Source organism: Chlamydotis macqueenii, chromosome Z (assembly GCF_036417535.1).
Source record: "Chlamydotis macqueenii isolate bChlMac1 chromosome Z, bChlMac1.mat, whole genome shotgun sequence".
NCBI lineage: Eukaryota > Metazoa > Chordata > Aves > Otidiformes > Otididae > Chlamydotis > Chlamydotis macqueenii.
In genome coordinates this window covers 74671497-74697537 of record NC_141593.1, presented here as the reverse complement: position 1 = coordinate 74697537, position 26041 = coordinate 74671497, and the positions used below count along the sequence as shown (strand labels likewise).

At 52.3% G+C, this 26041-nt stretch overlaps 3 protein-coding genes across 3 annotated transcripts; all 3 read left to right on the top strand.

The window, feature by feature from the left end:
* Positions 1–874: 874 nt before the first annotated feature.
* Positions 875–2038, top strand: LOC147596417 (E3 ubiquitin-protein ligase Topors-like). The gene has a single exon (XM_086771384.1). The coding sequence runs from the start codon at positions 875–877 to the stop codon at positions 2036–2038; it is 1164 nt and encodes a 387-aa protein (XP_086627510.1).
* A 17761-nt stretch (positions 2039–19799) lies between these two features.
* On the top strand, positions 19800–20963 carry LOC147596416 (E3 ubiquitin-protein ligase Topors-like). The gene has a single exon (XM_086771383.1). The coding sequence runs from the start codon at positions 19800–19802 to the stop codon at positions 20961–20963; it is 1164 nt and encodes a 387-aa protein (XP_086627509.1).
* Positions 20964–24601: 3638 nt separating this feature from the next.
* On the top strand, positions 24602–25741 carry LOC147596415 (E3 ubiquitin-protein ligase Topors-like). Its single transcript, XM_086771382.1, has one exon. The coding sequence runs from the start codon at positions 24602–24604 to the stop codon at positions 25739–25741; it is 1140 nt and encodes a 379-aa protein (XP_086627508.1).
* The last annotated feature ends 300 nt before the right edge of the window (positions 25742–26041 follow it).

The window sequence follows — 26041 nt, the reverse complement described above, 5'->3', positions numbered from 1 at the left end:
TACAATAAGTGCGAATAAACAAAATTGTTTCAAGCAACTGAAGTCAGATCTGTTATCTCAACCCTTTGAGCCCCACGTTGGGTGCCACAATAACTGTTGTAGTTTAGCCCTGATCGGGACCAGAGTACACAGTCTGAGATGGTTTCATAGGTGAAGCAGAAGTCCATCACCAAGCAAAGCAAACCAGGGAATTCATTCACCACTTCCCATCGGCAGGCAGGTGTCCAGCCACCTCCAGGAAAGCTCCTACCTCCCTAGTTGTGGCTGATGCTGTGTGCCTGTGCGGGCAGATGGCCCACAGTGATGTCACCGTCTGGTGGAACGTGAACTCTTTGAGCGGTGGATGGTGATGTCACTGAGCGATGGAACGTGACTTCACGCCCCCTCACTGCTTAAATTCAGGCGCGGGCAGAGCCTGGCCCAGTCTGGCTCAAGCCTGTACTCCTGCCGAGCGTGTGTGCGAGGTCTGGAGGGTAGAGCGAGTCTTTTCCTGGTTTTGGGTGGTACTTCGGGGGTTGTCTTCGGCAACTCTCGGTGCCCATCCCAGAGCCATTCCCGTTGTTCCTATCCGGCCCTGCCTGGTTCAGGCAGCCGGGCACTGCGGCGCACGCTTGCAGCAGCGGAGGTGAGCTGTGCGGGGAAACATCCCCGTAGGGTGACCTGGGTCAGTTGCTGGGGTTTGGGGAGCCAGGGAAGTGCCCCTCATGAGGGACCTGGGCACATTGTAGTCCCCCACCCTCCCTGGGACATGGGATGTCCCAGACAGTGACCATGGCCTCTCCCTGTTATGCAGAGTGTGAGAGCAGCGTCGCTGCCAGGGAGAAGGAGCAGCTCCTCATCCTCAGCTCTCCCCAACGCAGTGCAGAGCACAAACATGGCCACGGAGACAGAGTGGAGCTGCCCCATCTGCCACGACGCTCAAGATGGCGTTGCTCATGTGATGCCCTGTCAGCACCAGTTTTGCTTGGGCTGTATCCTGCGGTGGATAACAGAGAAAGCAGTGTGCCCCCTTTGCAGAAGACCAGTAGAGTCTGTCAAGTTTTCTGTGCGGGGAGAAAATGACTACATACGGTATGTCTTCAGAACGTCTGAAGAGTCCCGAGATGCCAGCAGCCAGGCAGGAACAGCTCCTGACAGCCTGGCCGAAAACAGCCCCCATCACGCTGCGGCGTCACCTCCATCTTCTCAGCAGGGGATGCCGTCCTCGGCTGAGCAGGGGGCTGTGGGATCAGAAGCAGTGGGTGGGCTCCTGCCCGAGGTCTGGGCACGACTCTTCCGAAGACACGAAATTCTCCTTGATCCTGTGCTGCCCTGGCTGAACCTCATGCTGCAGCAGATATTTGGGGCTCGCTGGTGGCAGGTAAACAGTGTGCAGTGCCTGATCGTGCACACACTCTGCACCTACGGCCTGAATGCGCAAGTCATGGTCCACACGCTGCGGGACACCCTCCGGGAACATACAGAAGAACTGGTCAACGGCCTCATCAACATCATTGTGGAGCAGTGCAGTGAGGAGGCTGGGAGGCTGATACGCTTGAACACTGCTGGAGAGGAGGACAGCAGCTCTGCGGCCAGCTCCAGCTCCTCCAGCTCCAGGAGCAGCACCTCAAGCTCCAGGAGCACAAGCTCCTCCAGCTCCAACTCCAGCAGGTCCACCTCTACCAGCTCCAGCTCTAGCAGATGCAGTTTCAGCTCCTCCGATGAGGAGGCTCCCACCTGCAGCTCCAGCAGCTCTTCTGGCAGCCCCATAGTGTCCACTGTGGAGGAGGAAAATGGTCCTTTGGAGGCTGCAGTCCACGGGGGTCCCAGCTGCCCCTCATCTGGGCCCGTCTCTGCAGAGCAGGAGCAGCCCCGGGAGGAACCAGGGGAGGCAGCAGCCGCAGGACCCTCTACCCAGGGCTGCAACCAGAGCACTTCTGCTCCCAGACGGAGCAGGGACAGCTCAACCACGAGGGCTCGGCGCCCCCCAAAGAGGAGGGCTGCCAGCCCCCAGGACTCTCCACAGCCCCGCAAGAGGCCACCCCGGAGGCGGCGCTAGCAGGCCTCCATCAACTCTTTCTAAAAACAAATCAATCCCTCTTTCCTTGAAATACTTTCTGTTTGCTGCTGTACCCCCTTCTCCCAGTGCCTTTCTGTGACCCCCATGCCCCACCGCTGGCCTAGGTGACCAGAGCCCAGCTCGGAGGGGTTTGTGGACAAACGGGCCTGGGGCCCTGCTCCTGCCATCCACTCCGGGCAGCCCACATGACTGGAAGAGCAGTGTCCCTTCTAGGGCACGCAGGCTCCAGAGCACAGCTTCTCTGCATCCAAACAGCGCTTTGTAGGGATAACCATGTACTGGAATGTGAGGGAAAACACTCTTCCGCACTGGAGTATTTGCCCCTTGCCAGCGGACACCTCCCAGTTCCCGGAAGCAGAAACTCTTTCCCTGATGGCCCTTGCGGGCTGGGAGGCGGCTCCAGTTACCGGGCTGGACGCAGGCGCCCCGTCCCATGCACGTGGGTGGGTACCTCCACACTGGCTGTGGGAGTACAGGGTCCCTCTCCACTGGGAAGCTAAGGAAACCTGCCTGCTTTGCCAAAACGTGCTGCTCAAACAGCACTGCTGCGCTTAGCCAGCCCTCCCATCACCCAGACACCACGCGGAAAACATCCGCATGAAGGGCAAAGTTCAGGCTCGTGTCGTGAGGAGCTCCAGGTTACCTGCAGACAGGTACTGGGCCTGCTGGGGTTCAGGTACCAGTGTTTCAGTTCTCCTGTCTCCAGGACACTGTAATACTAGAGTGTTGGCCTAGAATACCTAGAAGCAGTAGAGAGAGGTGCTGTTTAGGAGTGACAGACGGAATCTCTTGTGCTGTTCTAACAGTATCTCACGGCTGGACAGAGTTCACGGCAAGGCTTTCAGTGAAAACATTCTTGTGTAGGACTGACCCACTGTGGGGCACATGCATGAGAGACACCCCTATTTGCAGCTCGTGACTGAGCAAACAAAGAGTGTTAAAGTTAAAGCAGTGAGGTACTGATCATGTCAGTGAAATGCAAGGGAGTGAGAAGCAAATGTCCTCTGCAAATAATGGGATGGAGGTAAAAAGCCCCAGCGAAGGCCAGGTCCCCAGTGAGCAGTTGTGGTAGTCACAGCCAGTGCCCTTGATTCACCCTGTGGGACAGAAAATGTGTCTGTATCTTCTCCGAGGAGTTAGAAATGTTACAGAGAAGCTGCAACACAAGAAGATTTGGAGGAGTGGCTCTGCTGTGGCCACATCCAGAAAGGGGCAGAACAGGTGGCTTCCCAGCTCCAGCGAGGGATTCTGTTCTGACGAGAACAACATCCCTCCATGTAGAATGAAGTTTTGGGACGGAAAGTGTGAGGCTTTTGTGAGGCTTGGCAAAAAAAAAAAACCAAACAGCAAAAGTCAGAAGATACAAAGAAGCAGAAGCGGGAGGTAGAGAGGGGGAGGCGAGAGCCTTTTGGGCCTTGTGGCCCTCAGCCTCTGGCCTCCCGCTGGGCCCAACTGGGCCCGGCCGAGAGATGGGAGGAGAGGAGCTGTGAAGGGAACCGGAGAGGCGTCTGCCTGAGCCCATTGTGAAGGATTTCTTGTGAGAGGAGCGGCTGCAGGCGCCGAGGTGAGTGAGGGAGGAGGGGGAGCAGCAATGGTGCTGCGGGCAGAGATTCCCCTGCAGCCCGTGGTGCAGCCCCTGGTGAGGCCGGCTGTGCCCCTGCAGCCCACGGAGGCCCCCGCAGGAGCAGAGGGCCCGCGCTGGGGCAGCCTGTTGCGGAGGGACTGCACCCTGTGGAAAAAGGGTCCACGCTGGGGCAGTTGGTGAAGGACTGTACCCGTGGGAGGGACTGAAGCAGAGGAGGAATGTGAGGAGTTCTTCCCCTGCGGAGGAAGGAGCAGTGGAAAGCGACATGTGATGAACTGCCCATAACCCCCATTCCCTATTCCCCCCCGATTATCTCCTGTGGTCAGAAAGACCCCAGTGTCCCTCGGCCTCCTTGTCCCTTAGCTGAAAGTGATCTCCCCTGGTTAGAGACACACACCACACGTACTCCCTCTCGGATTTTTTGGCAAGGCACCCATATTCCTGCACCAGTTTGGCAAGCTCAGTAGCGATGTACAGCAAGTCCTTAGTTGTAATCTTTGGTTCTCTATCCTTGTAATTCAAATCAAAATATTCTTTTTTTAACGAAAGTTCTCACCCAACGGTGATTGTCAAAGTGATCCCTCGCTTCTTGTAATTCCTCCTGAGAGTATGTCGGGATTATCAGTCAAATACCTCTCTCCTCAGGCTCCAGATCTGTCTCACTCCACAGTTCTGAATTCTTTGTATATTCTTCTGTCAAGATAGATTCTAGCAAAGATTTTGCTCCTTTTCTTCCTGCAGCTTCTTTTGGAGGGTGGATACTGTCTCTTGAAGGACTTCCGCTGGAAGACTGATTCATCTGGAGCGACTCAGTAATCTGTTGCTCCTGGTCACACTGCTTAACGTGTTCCCCTACTGCTGCTGCCAGACTTGCACCCAGAATAAGCCAAACTATGGCTTTGCCTCTGCCAGATTTTACCCTTGCCTCCTTCGGCAAGGAAGTCATTCGATCTACTACGCTTTGCTAATTTGCCCGATTATCTCGAGCCCAATCTCGCCCAGGTATGGACGTCTGGGCAGCATGCTGTGACAAGAGCTCCTAAAACGAGTCTTGATTTTTCACTAACAAAGGGTACTGATCATCAACTTTTCCTGCCATTCTTATTACGAAGGGACTAAACCCACTTTGCAGGGGTTAAACTCAGTTTCCACACACGCAGTGCCCCTGCATCGCTGTTCTCTTCCCCGAGTGGTTGAAGAGACCAAAATCTAGTACGGGAGGCTCAACTTGGTTTCCACAAATGCAGTCTCTCTGCAGTCGCCCTTCACTTCCCCGAGTAGTCGACCTCATTCATATGAGCACAGCTCCCGCTTTTGCACTAAGAGATCTTATTATTAACTCCCGTCAGCCAGAGTCCAAACCTCAGCTCGAGTTCACGTCCATTGGGTGTGTGAGGTGTGCGGGAAATTTGGACCGGCCCCCTTGCTTTCTAGGCACCTCTCATCCAAAGGGATGTAGGGTTAGGTGCGGCTGGACCGAACCGTCCTTCCCCTGTTACAGACCACACACAGCCTGCACCTCTCTGTCTTTCAGGACCCTGCTGACTACACCAATTTAAAAATGACACTGTCCACTCGGGACTCGTGATGGCTGTTTTAGTGCGACCTCAAAGTGCAAAATTACGGCGAACACGCCAACAGGTTTAGTTTCAATCAAACAGCACAAACTTTATTCTTGTGCCTGTAAAGCGGCATTCGATAGGCGAAAGGGAGTGAAAAGGAAAAGTAAAGATAGGAAAAAAGGTATAATAGTTAACACCGCAGGTCCAAGGTGTGGAGGCAGAGAGTGCAGCACAGCTGTTTGACATTGACGAATTTGGGGTATGTCCTTGAACAGCACTTGCTGAATAACAAAAAACAACAACTAGAACAAGATAAGGAAATACCAAAGGCAAAAATAAGAAAGACAACCAAAAAACTAGAACCAACCCAAATGAAGCATAAGGCGTGTGAACAGTATATTGCTGCCAATCAAATTAGATGATTAAGTGTGTGCACTTCGCATGTAACTTAGATAAACTATAAAAGACTATTGCTGACTAACAATAGGGGTGTCTGGAACACCATCCACGGAGTCCGTGTTTTTTACTGCCACATATGGCGCCCAAACAGGGACCTTAACTCGTGGAAAGAGAGCGATCAGTGGCAGCCCCTGGCTGGAAGAAAAAGCAGCAGAGACAAGAGCTGCAAGTGGCGGAGATCAGAGCTGTGGTCCCCGAGACCAAGAATAAAGCAGCGGCGACAGGAGCCGCAGTCCCTGAGACCTAAATCTGCGCAACAGATGCAGGGGAGCAGCCAGGGCAGACGGGGTCTTCAATGTCAGCCGAGGAGAAATTTATTGTTAGAATTTTTGTCAAAAGCCTCGGGAGTTGTGGGTTAAAGTATGATGAGATGCAGCTGTGTCTGCTGCTGGGAACAACGAGAAGCACTGCTTCAAAGGAACATAAATCAGTTTTAATGATTCCAACAAAAGTGTTAGAGGAACAGAACTGTGCTATTACTAACACTGACCTGAAGAGCTTGTTGATTTGGGTGTCCGCTCACGTACGAGACGCTAACATCTCTAATATATATATGGGGGGCACCTGGGACACCATAGGTATTAGACTATGGGACTGCGTAATGCGGGGTGACCCTGCTGTTCAAAAGTGACTTGTGTCCCCTCACAAATTCTTGTCCACCGCTACTGTACTTGCTGGCAGGGTGGTGAGAGACACACAAAGCTGAACGGTTCTTCCCAAAATGGTTAAATAGCCAGAATTCAATGTCCAGACCAGTAGAAAGGCTTGGCTCAAGATCATGAGTCTTCTGCACACATCCCTCACAAGTGTGCTTTATCCATGGATCCAGGCAGAAGTATTTTGTCAGTTGGGGTTCCAACCTGTCTGTTCCTCTGCACCGCTGGGATGTGGCACTGAACTGCTGCGTCCCGGGGAGGCTGGATGAGTGGAGAACTTTACCCTTTGCAAAGCAGGCAGACACTAAACTGGTGAGTGCCATGGAAATGCAGAAGATGAAGACAATGCAGAGGATTTTCTTTTTTCCCTGGAAAGTTGCAGACATGGACTCTGCCAGACTTGGTACTTTGCACGGGATCAGGGTGAGATGACATAAGGGATGTGGATGAAGGGGAGCTTGGGAGGAGTCTGGAGAAAGCTGCTGCCAAAGCAAGGTCAGCCCAGGGATCAGCCCAGGTGCCGACTGGCTTTGTCCAGCTGCAGCTTGAAACCCCCAAGCACAGAGATGGCCAAAACCTCTCTGGCCACCCGCCCCCCTGCCAGACTGTCCTGATGGGGGAAAAGTGATCTGCAGCCCTTGATGTCCAGCGCCAACTCCCTAGCTGCGGCTGGTGCTGTGTGCCTGTGGGGGCAGATGGCCCACAGTGATGTCACCGTCTGGTGGAACGTGAAATCTTTGAGCGGTGGATGGTGACATCACTGAGCGCTGGAACGTGACCTCACGCCCCTCACTGCTTAAATTTGGGTGCGGGCAGAGCCTGTCCCAGTCTGGCTCAAGCCTGTACTCCTGCCGAGCGTGTGTGCGAGGTCTGGAGCGTAGAGCGAGTCTTTTCCTGGTTTTGGGTGGTACTTCGGGGGTTGTCTTGGGCAGCTCTCGGTGCCCGTCCCAGAGCCATTCCCGTGTTCTTATCCGGCCCTGCCTGGGTCAGGCAGGCGGGCACTGCGGCGCACGCTTGCAGGAGCAGAGGTGAGCTGTGCAGGGAAACATCTGCCTAGGGTGGTCTGGAAAGGGTGCTGGGGCTTGGGGAGCCAGGGAAGTGTCCTTGTTGAGGGACAGGTGCATTTTGTCCTCCCCTATCCTACCTGGGACATGGGATGTCCCAGACAGTGACCATGGCCTCTCCCTATTTTGCAGTGTGTGACACTCTTTGGCAGTGTCAGTGCCAGGGAGAAGGAGCAGCTCCTCACCCTCAGCTCTTACACCTTACACGGCAGTAGCTCCCTTACTGGAATGCAGGAATTGGAGTTGGACCCTGTATGTTTTTACACCGAAGAGGTATTAGACACAAACACAGGCCAACATTTCTCCCTTCATAGGCAAATGTACAGAGAACCCTCAGCCTGTGTATTCGAAAAAGATGCTTGTGAAACCACTGGCAGTATCAAGATACTAGAAAAATGGCTAAAGATTACAACAAAAAAATTCTTAGTACTTTGGCAAAGTGTTCAGGAGTGGCGGTGAGAGGTTACCAGATAAGGGGAACTGATTTCCGTCCTGTCTTCTATGACCTCCTTTGGGGATATTAAAATTAAAGTCAGGCAAATCAGGCAAATAATTCCATTTGGGCTTTTGGTTGACATTTTAGCCCCTCTCTCTCTTTTGCGTTTGGAGCAAGCGCTAACTGTGAATATGGGTGGAGAGCATCTGACACCACGAGATCTAGGGCTCAGCTGCCCCAGCGCCCACCCAGGAGCATGCCCCACACTTGGCAGCCGTGGCACAGAGTTACAGGCCGTTAGCCCTCACCCTTTTGCTACGGACTTTTTGCTGCTCTCTGTGTGTTGGCTGCATCCAAATGCCGTTGGGAAGATCGGGTACCTTCTGTCCCCTTTTACCATCAGCAAGAGACGGTCGCTGCGCTTAAAGACACACTTGGATACAGTGCACTGTACAGTGCTACAACTGGAGAAACTGTGACAAACACCTGTGCAACTCAGGAGAAATCCTCCTCCACTATTACAGGACAATTTCTGTGCCAGCCAGCGGTGATGGATAATTATTATGCACAGCACTTGCTGTGGCGGACTTTAGGTAAGCAAACATACCAGAGGCAGTGAACCTGCATTTTATGTGCTTATACATGTTTTTTTCTTTATGCATATTTTAATGTATGATTATTTATTTATCTACAGTCACATCAGCTTTTCTCTGCCTATCAGTGTCACGTCTGTCAAAACATTTTGGAATCAAGGCAAGCACTCAGTGCAGCTCTGTGTTGCTTTCATTCATCCCCCGGACATTGATTTCTTTAAAGTGGACCCATTCTCATTGGCCCTGAAAAGAACAACTCTTCCGCTACAGAAAATGTGACGAGAACTGGGCTTGTTATAAATGGCTGAGCCTTCTTTGGAGCAAGCATTGATAAACATGACAGCACTGTGCTGAGACTGAAGACTGCCAGCTTAAATAATTTTGCATAAAATATGCAGTTTCGCCTATTTTTTACAGCAAGGTTAGGCGTAACTTTGTTCTCGTCTTCCTGACTCACTGATCTGTGTTCATAAAGCATAAGTATTTTTCGTATACATACTCCTAGGGAGGTGCAGCTCCAGGTAGATTTGAACTTACAGGAAGGATCAGGTATTTCTTCTGCTCCTGATGTGACTTTGTTTCCTGAAGGAAAGTGGCAACAAAACCGTGGTAAATGTGCATAAACCAATGCGCATAAACAGTTGCAGCTAAATGCTGAGTCGTGATGTTTTAGGGGGGAGGTTCCAGCTCTCACTGTGGGTCTAATTTGACTCAGTTTGACATCGATAGCAAACAAAAAAAAATTGTACCAATGAGGAGTGCTTCTGAAAAAAATACTCAACAGATCACTTCAATGTTATTTGCCCCTCTCGTTGGTATGGATCCTGCACTAGAAGGATGGAGTACACACAAATCACATAGTCTTATGGCCTGAACAAAATGAATCATATTTAAGGGCAGCAGAAGATCACTGTCCCCTTTAAACCAACAATGAAAGGGAAAGCAGCCAAGTATATGTGCTATCTTTCCCATTTCCAGGTAAAAATTTTCTTTCTTTCCAAAACTATTTGTTAATGCGTTAGGCCGAAGAAGTAAAATATAGTATTATTTTCTTTTTATGGAGTATAAATGTGTGTGTACATTTGTATCCCACCAGAGAAGTCTCAACTGTGATTCATTCAACAGGGTATACTAAACAGGTCACTGTCTGTGTAAAAAGAAAGTAAAGAAAATGAATAGCGGTTTCCAAATAAATGTACGGGTACAGAGGCCGTGGATGCCAGAGCGAGAGGTGGGACATGACAACGAACGCAGTACGTGTGCATTACTGCCGCTTACCCCACAGCTGCCAAGGTCCTGGATGTGGTGGGGAGTCCAGGGTTTCTGGACGTCTGTCTCCACCCCCTGAGGTCTCCTCCAGCACCCAGGATTCTGGAGCACGCGGCTGCCCTGGGGCGCTGGGGACACGGCTGCGTCACTGGACCACAGTCTGTGCCTGTCCTCTGGCTGGGGACAGGGTGCCTGCAGAAGTCTTAAGCACTTTTAAATCGCCTGCGTTTTTGAGACGGCTGTTTGCCTGCGTTTCAGGTTAATCCTCAGAGAGTGGCTTCTGCCAGCACTGGCGCTGGGCTGGGAGTTGGGCGCCCAGCTGTGTAACCCAGCTCCCGCTCAGACAGCTGGCTCCTCCTGGGGCAGGGAAGGGCTAGTTTTGGTCACAAAATTATAGACCTGAAAACTCAGTGAAAACTGAGAGCTAGAAGAGAAATAGTTGTCAAATGCAATAATATCGTCTTCTAAACCAGACCAGGACATGTGGAAGGACAAAACTCCTCGGGTTTTCAGATGTGTTATATCTTTTTCTGATTCAACAAAGGCAAAATTCACAACAGTAGGACATTTGTTCTTTGTGCATAAAAGATGACATTTCCCATCCCTATAACTCTGAAATTCAAACTCATTTCCCAGGTCAGTAACTGCAATTATCTCTGGCAGATCCATTTCTCCTGCTTTTTCCTTTCCTCTCTGCTGCTGTGACACTTTCATACTTAGTCACATTTGCCATTACAATCAGCTTGACGTTGACCAAGGGATAACTGGCTGCAGTGGTATTCTGGGCAAAGCTGGAGAGTATGCCTTTAACTCAGACAAAAATCCCAGATAGGTCTAAGATAAGATCACTTCTTTTTGATAATTACCTTTTTGCTAGTACTGCTTAGAATTAGATGCAGGGCATAGTTCAGATGCCAGTTTGGAATTGTGCAAGAAACCATATGGACCAAGGAAAGAGAAAACCCTAATAAGCACATCCTGAAATGCAGGCAAGCTGGGGGAGAAATGCTCCTGAAAGCAGAAATAGCCTGGGCATACTTCATATGCATCTTATGCTTACTTTGATCACAGCATAAATGGCATGAAAAATAAAAGGAGTAAATAGGAACCGTCTGTGAAACACCCACATACTTGCTGAATTAGAACGACCCATTAGGAATCAGGAATTAACCTGTTTTTCCAGAGTTTTACTACTCAAGGCATGCTTCCATGGAGAACCAAAAGCAAAGATGCTCCTAGAGGGATGGCTGTAGCAGTGACCTCCAAACTATTTTGGTCATGCACTCTATTCAGTAAAACATTTCTGAGCACTCCCCTCCGAATACATGTACATTTATTTACTCATACATTAGCTACATGTCCTACTGAAGTTCTGGTGCTTTTTTATTTCCCACATGCAAGTGGATTCTCTTACACACCCCCTCACTTCCAACACCGTGGGCTATAGGTACAGAAGTACTCCCTGAAGAGAGGCAGCTGTAGCACCAGGGCTGCATCACATACCTGTGCAGTCAATCCACCCCTGCGAGTCTGTGCAAGAACAAGGTCCTGCCAAGATAACCGCAGTTCTCAGCTGGGATCAATTGTTTTCACCTTTCTCACTCTGACTTCTGGTGACTTGCAATTTTGAAATTTGGTACTCCTATGAGACAATACCAACATTTGTAGAATGTTCCAGACTTCCATGAAACGTCTGAAAAGCACTATAGATACCGCAAGAACTTTTGCCTTAAGTGCCTGAATCAGGCACTGAGTGAAGATGCCCCAAGTCCCAGCTGGCCTTTCAGTAGAGCAGTAGTAAAATAGCTAATGCCTTGTGCTCCTGCAAAGCCCCACAAGCTAGAAAATATCTGCAGCATGACCCAATGGCTTCTCCGAGACAGCACCATCCAGTAACCGAAGGAGTGTGCTCTTTGTAAAAGGACAATGTGTCCAGAGCTTCCTTACCTAGCCGTCTAGAGCTCCCTCCTATGAAACCCATAGGAAACACTCCTCACTGTGTCCTGCTCATCTGACATGCACCGCTGTTCCATGAAAGACACATGCTGTCACTTAAAGGTACAAAAGCTCTGTAACTGCCTGCTCAGGCACAGTCGGTCCAGCTGCTGCTCCTTGTCCTCTCTGGCACCAGCAGGTACCCACGGCTGCTGCTCTGGCCTGACGAAAATCCTCTGCAGGCTCCCGTGGTGTTGGAGGCTGCTGGATCCCAGCTTTTAAATGCAGGTCACTCCAGAACCTTCCTCTTCAAGGACAAACAGAGTCTGGCACAGTCGATGTCTCTGCACAGGCACTGGCACAGACGATGCTGCAGGTAATGACAAGACTGACTTTTCTCCACATAGTTCAAGTACAGCTCAACAGTACGTAGCAGCTGCCTGTTGGATACCTGGAGTACCAGGGGCACTTAGTGAACAATCCAGACCGAATGGAATTGTTATGTTTGTGAGCAGCAGGCCTCAAGGACATCACTGAAGCCGCTTGTGAGAAAGTACTGAAGCTGCCTGTAAGAAAGTACTGAAGCCACCTGTGAGAAAATAATGAGGCCGCCTGTGAGAAAGTAATGAAGCTTCCTGTGAGAAAGTAAACGAAGCAGCCTTGAGAAGAAGGAAAACAGCTGGCATAGGTGACTGGGGGCTGAACGTGAAGCAGGGTGCAGGTGGAGAGAGCCGTGCGCGTGAACAAAGAGACTTAACGAATCGTATTTTAGCTAGGAGCGCGTGCATGATATAGTTAGCCAATTAGTAGAGAGCTTGCGCATGATAGGGAACTAGAAGGGCTATATTAACCGGGATGTATCAACAATAAATTGGCATTTGCTTGATCATATTGGTCGTCAGCAGTGTCCGTGACTTCGGCGTCAGCAGCTGCCCAGTTTGTTTAGCACATAACACAGGACAGCAGGAGGAGACAGGTATAGCTCCACACCCTAAACGGTGCAGATCGTTTGTAAATCTGGAAATTTACTTCATTCAAATGTCTCAGTGCTGTAATTGTAAGTATGTCCTTATCCTTTTAGATGCATTATCAGGATGGGTAGAGGGCTATCCTTGTAAATATGCAGACAAAACATCTGTTGCAAAAAATGTTGCTGAGAGAACTAAACCTTAATTTGGTGTTCCCCTAACGCTAAATAACAATAGGAGAACCCCTTTTACAAGATGAGTGATGAACAAAATTTGTGCAGCCCTACAAATAGAACGAAAGTATCAGTGGGCCTGCGAAAATAAGAACTCCAATTTGAAAACCAGCTTAGCAAAGATTTAGTCAGAGACTGGCGTGAAATGGCTGAATGCATTATCTCTGGCATTGATCTATGCAAGAAGGATTGGGAATAAAAAACATGGAGTGTCATCTCATGAGGTTTTAACCGCCAGACCCATGCGATCCCCTCCCACGGCAACTGTAACTCCGTGAAAGGGAGAGAAGTTTCCATTGCTGATGAAATAAGAAATACTGCAGCAGTGTCTTGTAGAAACTGTGCCACAGGAGCCCTCTCAAGCCCCCTTTTGTCAGCAGAGCTGGTGCTGGGGGAAGAACCCAACACAGGGCAAAGGTGCAGGTCAACTGATGTGCATAACCAGTTGCAGAGAGTTGTGGAGTTCCAGCCCAGCTGTTCCTCTGCACCGCGGGGATGTGGCACTGAACTGCTGCGTCCCAGGGAGGCGGGATGAGTGGAGAACTTTACCCTTTGCAAAGCAGGCAGACACTAAACTGGTGAGTGCCATGGAAATGCAGAAGATGAAGACAATGAAGGGGATTTTCTTTTTTCCCTGGAAAGTTGCAGACATGGACTCTGCCAGACTTGGTACTTTGCACGGGATCAGGGTAAGATGACAGAAGGGATGTGGATGAAGGGGAGCTTGGGAGGAGTCTGGAGAAAGCTGCTGCCAAAGCAAGGTCAGCCCAGGGATCAGCCCAGGTGCCGACTGGCTTTGTCCAGCTGCAGCTTGAAACCCCCAAGCACAGAGATGGCAAAGACCTCTCTGGCCACCCGCCCCCCTGCCAGGCTGTCCTGATGGGGGAAAAGTGATCTGCAGCCCTTGATGTCAAGCGCCAGTTCCCTAGCTGCGGCTGATGCTGTGTGCCTGTGGGGGCAGATGTCCCACAGTGATGTCACCGTCTGGTGGAATGTGAAATCTTTGAGTGGTGGATGGTGACACCACTGAGCGATGGAACGTGACCTCATGCCCCTTGCTGCTTAAATTCGGGCGCGGGCAGAGCCTGGCCCAGTCTGACTCAAGCCTGTTCTCCTGCTGAGCGTGTGTGCGAGGTCTGGAGGGTAGAGCGAGTCTTTTCCTGGTTTTGGGTGGTACTTCGGGGGTTGTCTTGGGCAGCTCTCGGTGCCCATCCCAGAGCCATTCCCTGTGTTCCTATCCGGCCCTGCCTGGGTCAGGCAGCCGGGCTCTGTGGCGCACGCTTGCAGGAGCAGAGGTGAGCTGTGCAGGGAAACATCTGCCTAGGATGGTCTGGAAAGGGTGCTGGGGTTTGGGGAGCCAGGGAAGTGTCCTTGTTGAGGGAGAGGTGCATTTTGTCCTCCCCTATCCTACCGGGGACATGGGATGTCTCAGACAGTGACCATGGCCTCTCCCTATTTTGCAGCGTGTTAAAGCCTTTGGGAGAGTCAGTGCCTGGGAGAAGGAGCAGCTGCTCAGCTGAACTCTCCCCAACCCAGGGCAGAGCACAAACATGGCCATGGGGAGGGAGTGGAGCTGCCCCATCTGCCACGACGCTCGAGATGGCGTTGCTCATTTGATGCCCTGTCAGCACCAGATTTGTGTGGGCTGCATCCTGCGGTGGATAAGGGGGAGCTCGGAATGTCCTATTTGTGGAAGACCAATAGAGATCGTCAGGTTTTCTGTGCGGGGAGAAGATGACTACCTACGGTGCGTCATCAGAAGCCGTGAAGAGTCACAAGACGCCAGCGGCCAGGCAGGAAGAGCCCCTGACAGCCTGGCCCAAAACAGCCCCCAGGACCCTGCAGCATCCCCTCCTTATCCGGAGTGGGTACACTCTTCGGCTGGGCAGGGGGCTGCAGGGTCAGAGGCAGTGGGTGGGCTCCAGCCCGAGGTCTGGGCAGGACTCTTCCAGAGACAACAAAGTCTTCTTGATCCCGTGCTGCCCTCGCTGCGTGCTGTACTGAGGCTGATCTTAGGGGCTCGGTGGTGGCACGTAAACAGTATAGAGGGCCTGGTCCTGCATTTCCTGCGCATGTATGGTCCGAATGAGCAAGTCATGCTCGACATACTGCAGGACTGCCTCGGGGAATTTACGGAACCACTGGTCCGTGACCTCTTCAATGTCATTGTGGAGCGCTGCAGTGAAGAGGCTGGGAGGCTGATTTGCTGCAACACTGCTGGGGAGGAGGACAACAGCCCTGCAGCCAGCATCTGCTCCACTAGTGCAAGCATCTCCAGCTCCAACTCCAGCATCTCCAGCTCCACCAACTCCAGTGGGGAGACTCCCATCTCCAGCTGCTCTTCCTGCAGCCCCGCAGTGTCCAACGTGGAGCAGGAAGATGGTCCTTCAGAGGCTGCAGTCCAGGGGTGTCCTGGCTGCCCCTCACCTGTGCCCGTCTCTGCAGAGCAGGAGCAACGCCAGGAGGAACAAGGGGAGGTAGCGGCAGCAGGCCCCTCTGCCCAGGGCTGCAACCGGAGAACTTCTGTTCCCAGACGGGGCAGGGACAGCTCAACCGCGCGGGCCCAGCGCCCCCCAAAGAGGAGGGCTGCCAGCCCCCAGGACTCACCACAGCCCCGCAAGAGGCCACCCCGGAGGCGGCGGTAGCAGGCCTCCATCAACTCTTTAAAAAAAAAAAAAAAAAAAAAAAAATTCCCTCTGTCCTTGAATCAGGCTTTCTGGGTGCTGCTTTCTTCACCTTCTCCCGGTGACTGTCCCCAACCCCATGCCCCAGTGCTGGCCAAGGCCCCTGCTGCCCTGTTGGGAGGGTTTTGTGGGAAACGGGCCTGGGAAACTGGTCCTGCCAGGCAGTGCGGACAGTCTGTGTGAGCAGGAGAGCAGCATCTCTGCTTGGGCAGATGACAGGGGCCGCTGGGAGCTCGGGGAAAGCTCATGCTGTGGCCTGGCTGGTGGGTGGATGATTTGTTGAGTGAAACCACGTGTGAAGTGCTGAGGGAAATCTCTGGTCTATTCCTACCACCTTTGTGTGTCAGAAAAAAAATTATGAAAGATCTGGCAAAAGGAGGGATTATTCACTCCTAAGTCCAATGGCTTTTCCCTGAGAAAGAAAGTTAAAGATCACTTTTTGTTCTTTTCTTTCCCTAGTGTTTTCCGCATGTGGAAATGCAAGTTGCAGCACACCACAAGCAAGTTCCTTGACCTTTCAGGAAGATTTCAACCTGTAAGAATGTCACGCTCCGATTTTGGATGAGAGGAAGGCCCCCTTGCGTTCTAGCCACCTCAGACGAGTCTGGGAGGCTAAGGGCGGCTAGACCAACCTCTCACACACCAGAGCGTGGTTTTGCTCGTATTCTCGGGAACAGAATTAAGACTGAAAACGCAGTCAAGTGCCAGGTAACTTTATTAACCTGACAAGAAGTTTGCAAGGGCAAGCGAAAGGAGAGAAGGAAAGGAAAGAGGCAAAAGAGTTTCAGTTGCGATAGCTACCACCACGGAGCTGCGGCGTCCCGACAGTCCAGTTGACTCGGTGGGGAAATGTTCCGTCCAATGTTGGTCGTTTCTGTCCTTTTATCGTTCGTCTTATCCACGTCACATATTCCAAGAGCGGGTTTGCTTGGCCGCACCCCTCACCTGGTGGTGATACGCATGCCCAATACCGTCTCTGGGCCCCTCTGTTTTTCTGGCCTGGGTCTGGGTGCAAATGTAGGGGTAAGGCTAAATTCTGCAGAATCAGCTCTGCATTCAGGTTCGTGGGAAAATAGGAGGAAAAAACAGGAAGCTTCCAGTCCTGTGGCTTGACTGGCTTGCAAGATAAGGGAATCATCTTGCAGGAAGACAGGAAGACTCCAGTCCTATGGTTTGACTGATGTACCATTGTTTAGGTGGTGGTGTGATGCTTCGACAATGTTGAGACAAACATTCGACACCGTCTCTCACAAAGAAACATCCAGGATCTTACGGGGGCTGCAGGATTCAAAGCACAAAGAGCGACTTTCTGTTCGATCTCCTTACAAAGGCAGATAATAATATAATAGAATGAGATGAGGTTGAAAGAAGCTCCCTGCTTCACAACTGACTCAAAACCTGCAGCACGAGAAGAAGTGCAGGTCTCTCCTGCTGCTGACATAAATAAACAATGTCTACCTTTTTTTTCTCACACTCCATAGTTAATATCCCTTCTGAGGTATTTCTTCTTCATCTAATGCAAAGTAGGTAATGAGCACACAGAAAGCTACACCACAAAATCAGGAACAGCTGAGGAGGGATGCAGATTTTCTGCTTGCAGGCCCAGAGCAACTCCCAGCTGATAGAGGGTGTTAGGATAACTGCTGATATAATGAAGATCCTACACGCGCTGATGAATACAGGCTGCTGTATTCACCAGAGGCTGCATTTGGCAACGGCACTGACTTCCTGGGCTCAGGAGTGCCACCATCGGCACATTTCTGGAGGGGAAATGGCTTTTGACCGCGGGACGGTGTGCTAGACAGTGTGTATTAGACAGCCTTTCCATAAGCGTTCAGTGAAAGCGACAGCCATGGAAGAAAGAACTGGCTTATCGCTAAATTTCTCCTCAGCAGCCTTTGTGACAAGAGCCCAAGCACTCTCCCAGGCTGGGCTGCAGGCTTTGCATTCAGTGAGTAAGGGGACTTGGGGCAGAAAGAGGAGTTCTCGCTTGCGGATGTGATCATGAATCTCAGAAACTGTTGTGAATCAGTGTCCTGCCGTGGGCTCCTGTGTGACTGTCGCAGGTCAGCCCTGATCGGGACCAGACTACACAGTCTCTCTCCCGCTCCCCTCACCCTCCAGTGGGACAGAAGGGAGAATTTGTAAACAAAAGGCAGCAAAACCACTTGGGTTGAGATGAAACAAACAAACAAACAATTTAAGAGCAATAACAGAAAAAACCAAAACAGTGATGGAAAACAAATAGAGTACAGTGGCTTCCAACAAACATCAACACCCACTTCCTTGCCACGGAGCAGGAGGCTCCCTTTACCACCCTCCTCACTTCTATCCTGAGCATGATGTCCCATGGGATGGAACAGCCCTTTGGCTAATTTGGGAAAACTTACCCCAGCTGCTAGCTAATTAGGAACCTATCCCAGCTGGGTGCCCCAGCCATAGGGGCCACCAGCTCCGGTTCTCCTCCCAGCTCAGGTGAATATTAACTCTGTCCTAGCCAGCACCAGGACATTATCCACCCCTTATTCCATACCGTCTACATCATGCCCAGATCCTACACTTTCCAATTAATCATCAACTTTTTCTTTCTCTGATCTACCTGTGCACATACACACAGATGTAACTCCCTTAGTCCATGGCCCGTCCCTCCAAAATGTCTGCCGAGGTTATCCAGTCCATAACTTTGGGCTCCCTCTGTCATAACAGTCTCTCAGCACAGGACAAACAACGCAATGGTCGCTCAGGTGGTGTATCTGGTGCGAGTGATTTAGCGTGTTCATGGTCTGCAGACTGAAGATCCGTTGCTAGGTGTTAGTTGCCAGAGGCAGTTCTGGTTCCATCACTGCTGCTTTTTTTTTCACTTTGGTCAAAGTTCCTTCTTGGTTGATCTAGGTGAGTTTTACTATAATACATTTGATACAACATAAGTCTCTCAGGGCGTGGAGCAGGAGGAAGCAAAGAGGGACACACAACAGCTAGATAATGACATACAGTACTATAGAGGAACTGACATCAAGCAATTCAAATTATTGGCTATTTTCACCTAAAATCAGATCTCCTTGAGGCTGTTTCGGAAGTGGGTTTTGCAACCCTACCCAAGACTTGGCACACAATCAAGACGCATAACAACAACATCACAGTGGCTGGAATATCCCCCAGAGATTCAAAGTTCTCAAAAAGTGATGTAACTACCCTGGCAGTGAAAGAACCTGGGAAGCTGTCCGCATACGAATACCAATTTAAGGCCACTGATGTCACCATGTCATAGATTGACATTGCATAGTATAACAAAAGGATAATTCTCATCATTTTCCCTGAGGCGATGAACACCACCACCGGAAACACACAGTACAGACAAGAGCGTAGACAACACAAGAACATAACTAACCACTGCAACATCATGACCAATAACTGCCAACCAATACAATAAGTGCGAATAAACAAAATTGTTTCAAGCAACGGAAGTCAGATCTGTTATCTCAACCCTTTGAGCCCCACGTTGGGTGCCACAATAACTGTTGTAGCTTAGCCCTGATCGGGACCAGAGTACACAGTCTGAGATGGTTTCATAGGTGAAGCAGAAGTCCATCACCAAGCAAAGCAAACCAGGGAATTCATTCACCACTTCCCATCGGCAGGCAGGTGTCCAGCCACCTCCAGGAAAGCTCCTACCTCCCTAGTTGTGGCTGATGCTGTGTGCCTGTGGGGGCAGATGGCCCACAGTGATGTCACCGTCCGGTGGAACGTGAACTCTTTGAGCGGTGGATGGTGATGTCACTGAGCGATGGAACGTGACTTCACGCCCCCTCACTGCTTAAATTCAGGCGCGGGCAGAGCCTGGCCCAGTCTGGCTCAAGCCTGTACTCCTGCCGAGCGTGTGTGCGAGGTCTGGAGGGTAGAGCGAGTCTTTTCCTGGTTTTGGGTGGTACTTCGGGGGTTGTCTTCGGCAACTCTCGGTGCCCATCCCAGAGCCATTCCCGTTGTTCCTATCCGGCCCTGCCTGGTTCAGGCAGCCGGGCACTGCGGCGCACGCTTGCAGCAGCGGAGGTGAGCTGTGCGGGGAAACATCCCCTATGGGTGACCTGGGTCAGTTGCTGGGGTTTGGGGAGCCCGGGAAGTGCCCCTCATGAGGGTCCTGGGCACATTGTAGTCCCCCACCCTCCCTGGGACACGGGAGGTCCCAGACAGTGACCATGGCCTCTCCCTATTATGCAGAGTGTGAGAGCAGCGTCGCTGCCAGGGAGAAGGAGCAGCTCCTCATCCTCAGCTCTCCCCAACGCAGTGCAGAGCACAAACATGGCCACGGAGACAGAGTGGAGCTGCCCCATCTGCCACGACGCTCAAGATGGCGTTGCTCATGTGATGCCCTGTCAGCACCAGTTTTGCTTGGGCTGTATCCTGCGGTGGATAACAGAGAAAGCAGTGTGCCCCCTTTGCAGAAGACCAGTAGAGTCTGTCAAGTTTTCTGTGCGGGGAGAAAATGACTACATACGGTATGTCTTCAGATCGTCTGAAGAGTCCCGAGATGCCAGCAGCCAGGCAGGAACAGCTCCTGACAGCCTGGCTGAAAACAGCCCCCATCATGCTGCGGCATCACCTCCATCTTCTCAGCAGGGGATGCCGTCCTCGGCTGAGCAGGGGGCTGCGGGATCAGAAGCAGTGGGTGGGCTCCTGCCCGAGGTCTGGGCACGACTCTTCCGAAGACACGAAATTCTCCTTGATCCTGTGCTGCCCTGGCTGAACCTCATGCTGCAGCAGATATTTGGGGCTCGCTGGTGGCAGGTAAACAGTGTACAGTGCCTGATCGTGCACACACTCTGCACCTATGGCCTGAATGCGCAAGTCATGGTCCACACGCTGCGGGACAGCCTCCGGGAACATACAGAAGAACTGGTCAACGGCCTCATCAACATCATTGTGGAGCAGTGCAGTGAGGAGGCTGGGAGGCTGATACGCTTGAACACTACTGGAGAGGAGGACAGCAGCTCTGCGGCCAGCTCCAGCTCCTCCAGCTCCAGGAGCAGCACCTCAAGCTCCAGGAGCACAAGCTCCTCCAGCTCCAACTCCAGCAGGACCAGCTCTACCAGCTCCAGCTCTAGCAGATGCAGTTTCAGCTCCTCCGATGAGGAGGCTCCCACCTGCAGCTCCAGCAGCTCTTCTGGCAGCCCCATAGTGTCCACTGTGGAGGAGGAAAATGGTCCTTTGGAGGCTGCAGTCCACGGGGGTCCCAGCTGCCCCTCATCTGGGCCCGTCTCTGCAGAGCAGGAGCAGCCCCGGGAGGAACCAGGGGAGGCAGCAGCCGCAGGACCCTCTACCCAGGGCTGCAACCGGAGCACTTCTGCTCCCAGACGGAGCAGGGACAGCTCAACCACGCGGGCTCGGCGCCCCCCAAAGAGGAGGGCTGCCAGCCCCCAGGACTCTCCACAGCCCCGCAAGAGGCCACCCCGGAGGCGGCGCTAGCAGGCCTCCATCAACTCTTTCTAAAAACAAATCAATCCCTCTTTCCTTGAAACACTTTCTGTTTGCTGCTGTACCCCCTTCTCCCAGTGCCTTTCTGTGACCCCCATGCCCCAACGCTGGCCTAGGTGACCAGAGCCCGGCTCGGAGGGGTTTGTGGACAAACGGGCCTGGGGCCCTGCTCCTGCCATCCAGTCCGGGCAGCCCACATGACTGGAAGAGCAGTGTCCCTTCTAGGGCACGCAGGCTTCAGAGCACAGCTTCTCTGCATCCAAACAGCGCTTTGTAGGGATAACCATGTACTGGAATGTGAGGGAAAACACTCTTCCGCACTGGAGTATTTGCCCCTTCCCAGCGGACACCTCCCAGGTCCCGGAAGCAGAAACTCTTTCCCTGATGGCCCTTGTGGGCTGGGAGGCGCCTCCAGTTACCGGGCTGGACGCAGGCGCCCTGTCCCATGCACGTGGGTGGGTACCTCCACACTGGCTGTGGGAGTACAGGGTCCCTCTCCACTGGGAAGCTAAGGAAACCTGCCTGCTTTGCCAAAACGTGCTGCTCAAACAGCACCGCTGCTCTGAGCCAGCCCTCCCATCACCCAGACACCACACGGAAAACATCCGCACGAAGGGCAAAGTTCAGGCTCGTGTCGTGAGGAGCTCCAGGTTACCTGCAGACAGGTACTGGGCCTGCTGGGGTTCAGGTACCAGTGTTTCAGTTCTCCTGTCTCCAGGACACTGTAATACTAGAGTGTTGGCCTAGAATACCTAGAAGCAGTAGAGAGAGGTGCTGTTTAGGAGTGACAGACGGAATCTCTTGTGCTGTTCTAACAGTATCTCACGGCTGGACAGAGTTCACGGCAAGGCTTTCAGTGAAAACATTCTTGTGTAGGACTGACCCAGTGTGGGGCACATGCATGAGAGACACCCCTATTTGCAGCTCGTGACTGAGCAAACAAAGAGTGCAAAGTTAAAGCAGTGAGGTACTGATCATGTCAGTGAAATGCAAGGGAGTGAGAAGCAAAGACCCCAGTGTCCCTCAGCCTCCTTTTCCCTTAGCTGAATATGATCTCCCCTGGTTAGTGACACATGCCACACCCTCTCGTGTACACCCTCTCGGATTTTTTGGCAAGGCACCCATATTCCTGCACCAGTTTGGCAAGCTCAGTTAGCGATGTACAGCAAGTCCTTAGTTGTAATTTTTGGTTCTCTATCCTTGTCATTCAAATAAAAATATTCTTTTTTAACGAAAGGTCTCACCCGACGGTGATTGCTAGTGTGATCCCTCGCTTCTTGTAACTCCTTCTGAGAATATGTCTGGCTTATCTGTCAAAAACCTCTTTCCTCAGGCTTCAGATCTGTCTCACTTCAAAGTGCTGAATTCTTTGGATATTTTTTCCTCTAGATAGATTTTAGTAAGAGATTTTGCTCCTTTTCTTCCTGCAGCTGCTTTTGGAGGGTGGATACTCGCTCTCGAAGGACCTCCACCAAATGCTGGAGAAACTCAATAATCTGTTGCTCCTGGTCACACCACTTAACATGGTCCCCTGCTGCCGGTACCAGACTTGCACCCAGAATAAGCCAAACTGTGGCTTTGACTCTGCCAGATTTTACCCTCGCCTCCTTCGGCAAGGAAGTCACTCAATCTACTACGCTTTGGTAATTTGCCCGATTATCTCAAGCCCAATCTCGCCCAGGTATGGACGGCCGGGCAGCATGCTGTGACAAGAGCTCCTAAAACGAGTCTTGATTTTTCACTAACAAAGGGTACTGATCACCAACTTTTCCTGCCATTCTTATTACGAAGGGACCAAACCCACTTTGCAGGGGTTAAACTCAGTTTCCACACACGCAGTGCCCCTGCATCGCCGTTCTCTTCCCCGAGTGGTTGGAGAGACCAAAATCTAGTACGGGAGTCTCAACTTGGTTTCCACAAATGCAGTCTCTCTGCAGTCGCCCTTCACTTCCCCGAGTAGTCGACCTCATTCATATGAGCACAGCTCCCGCTTTTGCACTAAGAGATCTTATTATTAACTCCCGTCAGCCAGAGTCCAAACCTCAGCTCGAGTTCACGTCCATTGGGTGTGTGAGGAGTGCGGGAAATTTGGATCGGCCCCCTTGCTTTCTAGGCACCTCTCATCCAAAGGGATGTAGGGCTAGGTGCGGCTGGACCGAACCGTCCTTCCCCTGTTACAGACCACACACAGCCTGCACCTCTCTGTCTTTCAGGACCCTGCCGACTACGCCAATTTAAAAATGAGACGGTCCACTCGGGACTCATGATGGCTCTTTTAGTGCGACCTCAAAGTGCAAAATTACGGCCAACACGCCAACAGGGTTAGTTTCAATCAAACAGCACAAACTTTATTCTTGTGCCTGTAAAGCCATATGCGATAGGCGAAAGGGAGTGAAAAGGAAAAGTAAAGATAGGAAAAAAGTTATAATAGCTACCACCGCAGGTCCAAGGCATCCCCATGGCCCCAGATCCAGGCAGAGTACTGCCGGTCGTCACGATCGATGTTGATGTTGATCCTTGGTGGGGAAAGCTCTCAGGGGCCTCGTTGTTGGGGGTCCACCTTTTTTTCCAAGTAGCAAACCCTGCTCCTCCTTTACTTTGGGTATCTCCACCTGTTCTGGGCCCTTAGGATAGAAGTGTGTTTTTTGTACATTGTAATGAACAAAGTTCAGTTAACGGGCACTTTCTCACCGTGGTTTTTGAGCCAGCAGTTGTGATTCATCCTCCTCGATAGCAGGTGCACGGTTATCTTTGCCGACTTGACAACAGGGATGAGCTGTGGCACGTCGGCGCCACTCTGGCCGCCATCTCCAGCATGTTGTACATTTTCTTGTCAGGCCAGAGTGGGCCTTGTCCATAGCAATCACATTCCGTCCCCAGAAAAACAACTGCGTCTCAGGCAGAGCGCTCGCAGCAACTCACGTCAAGTTGTGAGCCTAACTTTTAGGCCACACCAAATCCATCGTGCAGCTGGAAGTCCTGGTTGAGACAACACTGATTTTCTGATGAGCCTTAGCTGTGTGCCTGTGGGGGCAGATGGCCCACAGTGATGTCACCGTCTGGTGGAACGTGAACTCTTTGAGCGGTGCATGGTGACGTCACTGAGCGATGGAACGTGACCTCATGCCCCTCACTGCTTAAATTCGGGCGCCAGCAGGGCTTGGCCCAGTCTGGCTCAGGCCTGTACTCCTGCCGAGCGTGTGTGCGAGGTCTGGAGGGTAGAGCGAGTCTTTTCCTGGTTTTGGGTGGTACTTCGGGGGTTGTCTTGGGCAGCTCTTGGTGCCCATCCCAGAGCCATTCCCTGGGTTCGTATCCGGCCCTGCCTTGGTCAGGCAGCCAGGCACTGTCGCGCACGCTTGCAGGAGCAGAGGTGAGCTGTGCGAGGAAATATCTGCCTGGGGTGTTCTGGAATGGGTGCTGGGGCTTGGGGAGCCAGGAAAGTGTCCTTGTAGACGGAGAGGTACATTTTGTCCTCCTCTATTTTCCCTGGGACATGGGTCCCAGACAGTTACCATGGCCTCTCCCTATTTTGCAGAGTGTGAAAGCCTTTGGCAGCATCAGTACCTGTGCAAAGGACCAGTTCCTCATCGTCAGCTCTCCCCAACCCAGTCCAGAGTACAAACACGGCCATGGGGAGGGCATGGAGCTGCCCCATCTGCTACAATTCTCAAGATGGCGTTGCTCATGTGATGCCCTGTCAGCACCAATTCTGTGTGGGCTGCATCCTGCGGTGGATAACGGAGAAAGTAGAGTGCCCCCTTTGCAGAAGACCAGTAGAGACTGTCAAGTTCTCTGTGCGGGGAGAAAATGACTGCATACAGTATGTCTTCAGAATGTCTGAAGAGTCCCGAGATGCCAGCAGCCAGGCAGGAACAGCTCCCGACAGCCTGGCCGATAACAACCCCCATTACACTGCGGCGTCACCTCCATCTTCTCAGCAGGGGATGCCGTCCTCGGCTGAGCAGGGGGCTGTGGGATCAGAAGCAGTGGGTGGGCTCCTGCCCGGGGTCTGGGCACGACTCTTCCGAAGACACCAAATTCTCCTTGATCCCGTGCTGCCCTGGCTGCACCTCATGCTGCAGCAGATATTTGGGGCTCGCTGGTGGCAGGTAAACAGTGTACAGTGCCTGATCGTGCACACACTCTGCATGTATGGCCTGAATGCGCAAGTCATGGTCCATACGCTGCGAGGCAGCCTCCGGGAACATACAGAAGAACTGGCCCACGGCCTCATCAACATCGTTGTGGAGCAGTGCAGTGAGGAGGCTGGGAGGCTGCTGCGCTCCAGTGCTGCTGAGGAGGAGGATAACAGCCCTGTGGCCAGCTCCAGCTCCATGAGCTCCATCTCCTTCAGCTCCAGTTCCAGCTCCTCCAGGTCCAGGCTGAGCAGTAGCAGCTCCAGCTCCTCAAGCTCCAGCTCCTCCAGCAGCCACAGGCGTACTCCCATCTATAGCCGCACCAACCCTTCCCGCAGCTCCGCAGTGTCCGATGTGCAGGAGGAAGACAGTCCTTTGGAGGCTGCAATCCACAGGGGTCCCGGCTGCCCCTCACCTGAGCCCGTCTCTGCAGAGCAGGAGCAGCCCCAGCAGGAACCAGAGGAGACAGCGGCAGCAGGCCCCTCTGCCCAGGGCTGCAACCGGAGAACTTCTGCTCCCAGACAGAGCAGGGACCGCTCAACCGTCCGGACGCGGTGCCCCGCAAAGAGGAGGGCTGCCAGCCCCCAGGACTCTCCACAGCCCCGCAAGAGGCCACCCCGGAGGCGGCGCTAGCAGGGCTCCATCAACTCTTTATATAAAAATAGATAAATTCCTTTTTCTTTGAAACAGACTTTCTGTTTGCTGCATTATCCCCTGCTTTGTGGGGACAACCATGTACTGGAATGGGAGGAAGAAGACTCTTCTGCGCTGCGGTAGCTGCCCCTGCCCAGCAGGCACCTCCCAGTTGCGGGCAGTGGCGGGTTCCTGCTGCCGGCAGAGGGGCAAGGGAGACCAGGAGAAAAAACAGGGCCTGGGGAGGCGGGTGGCTCAGCAGGAGTTCAGCGCTGGAGCAGATCCCGTGTGGGGCAGGGA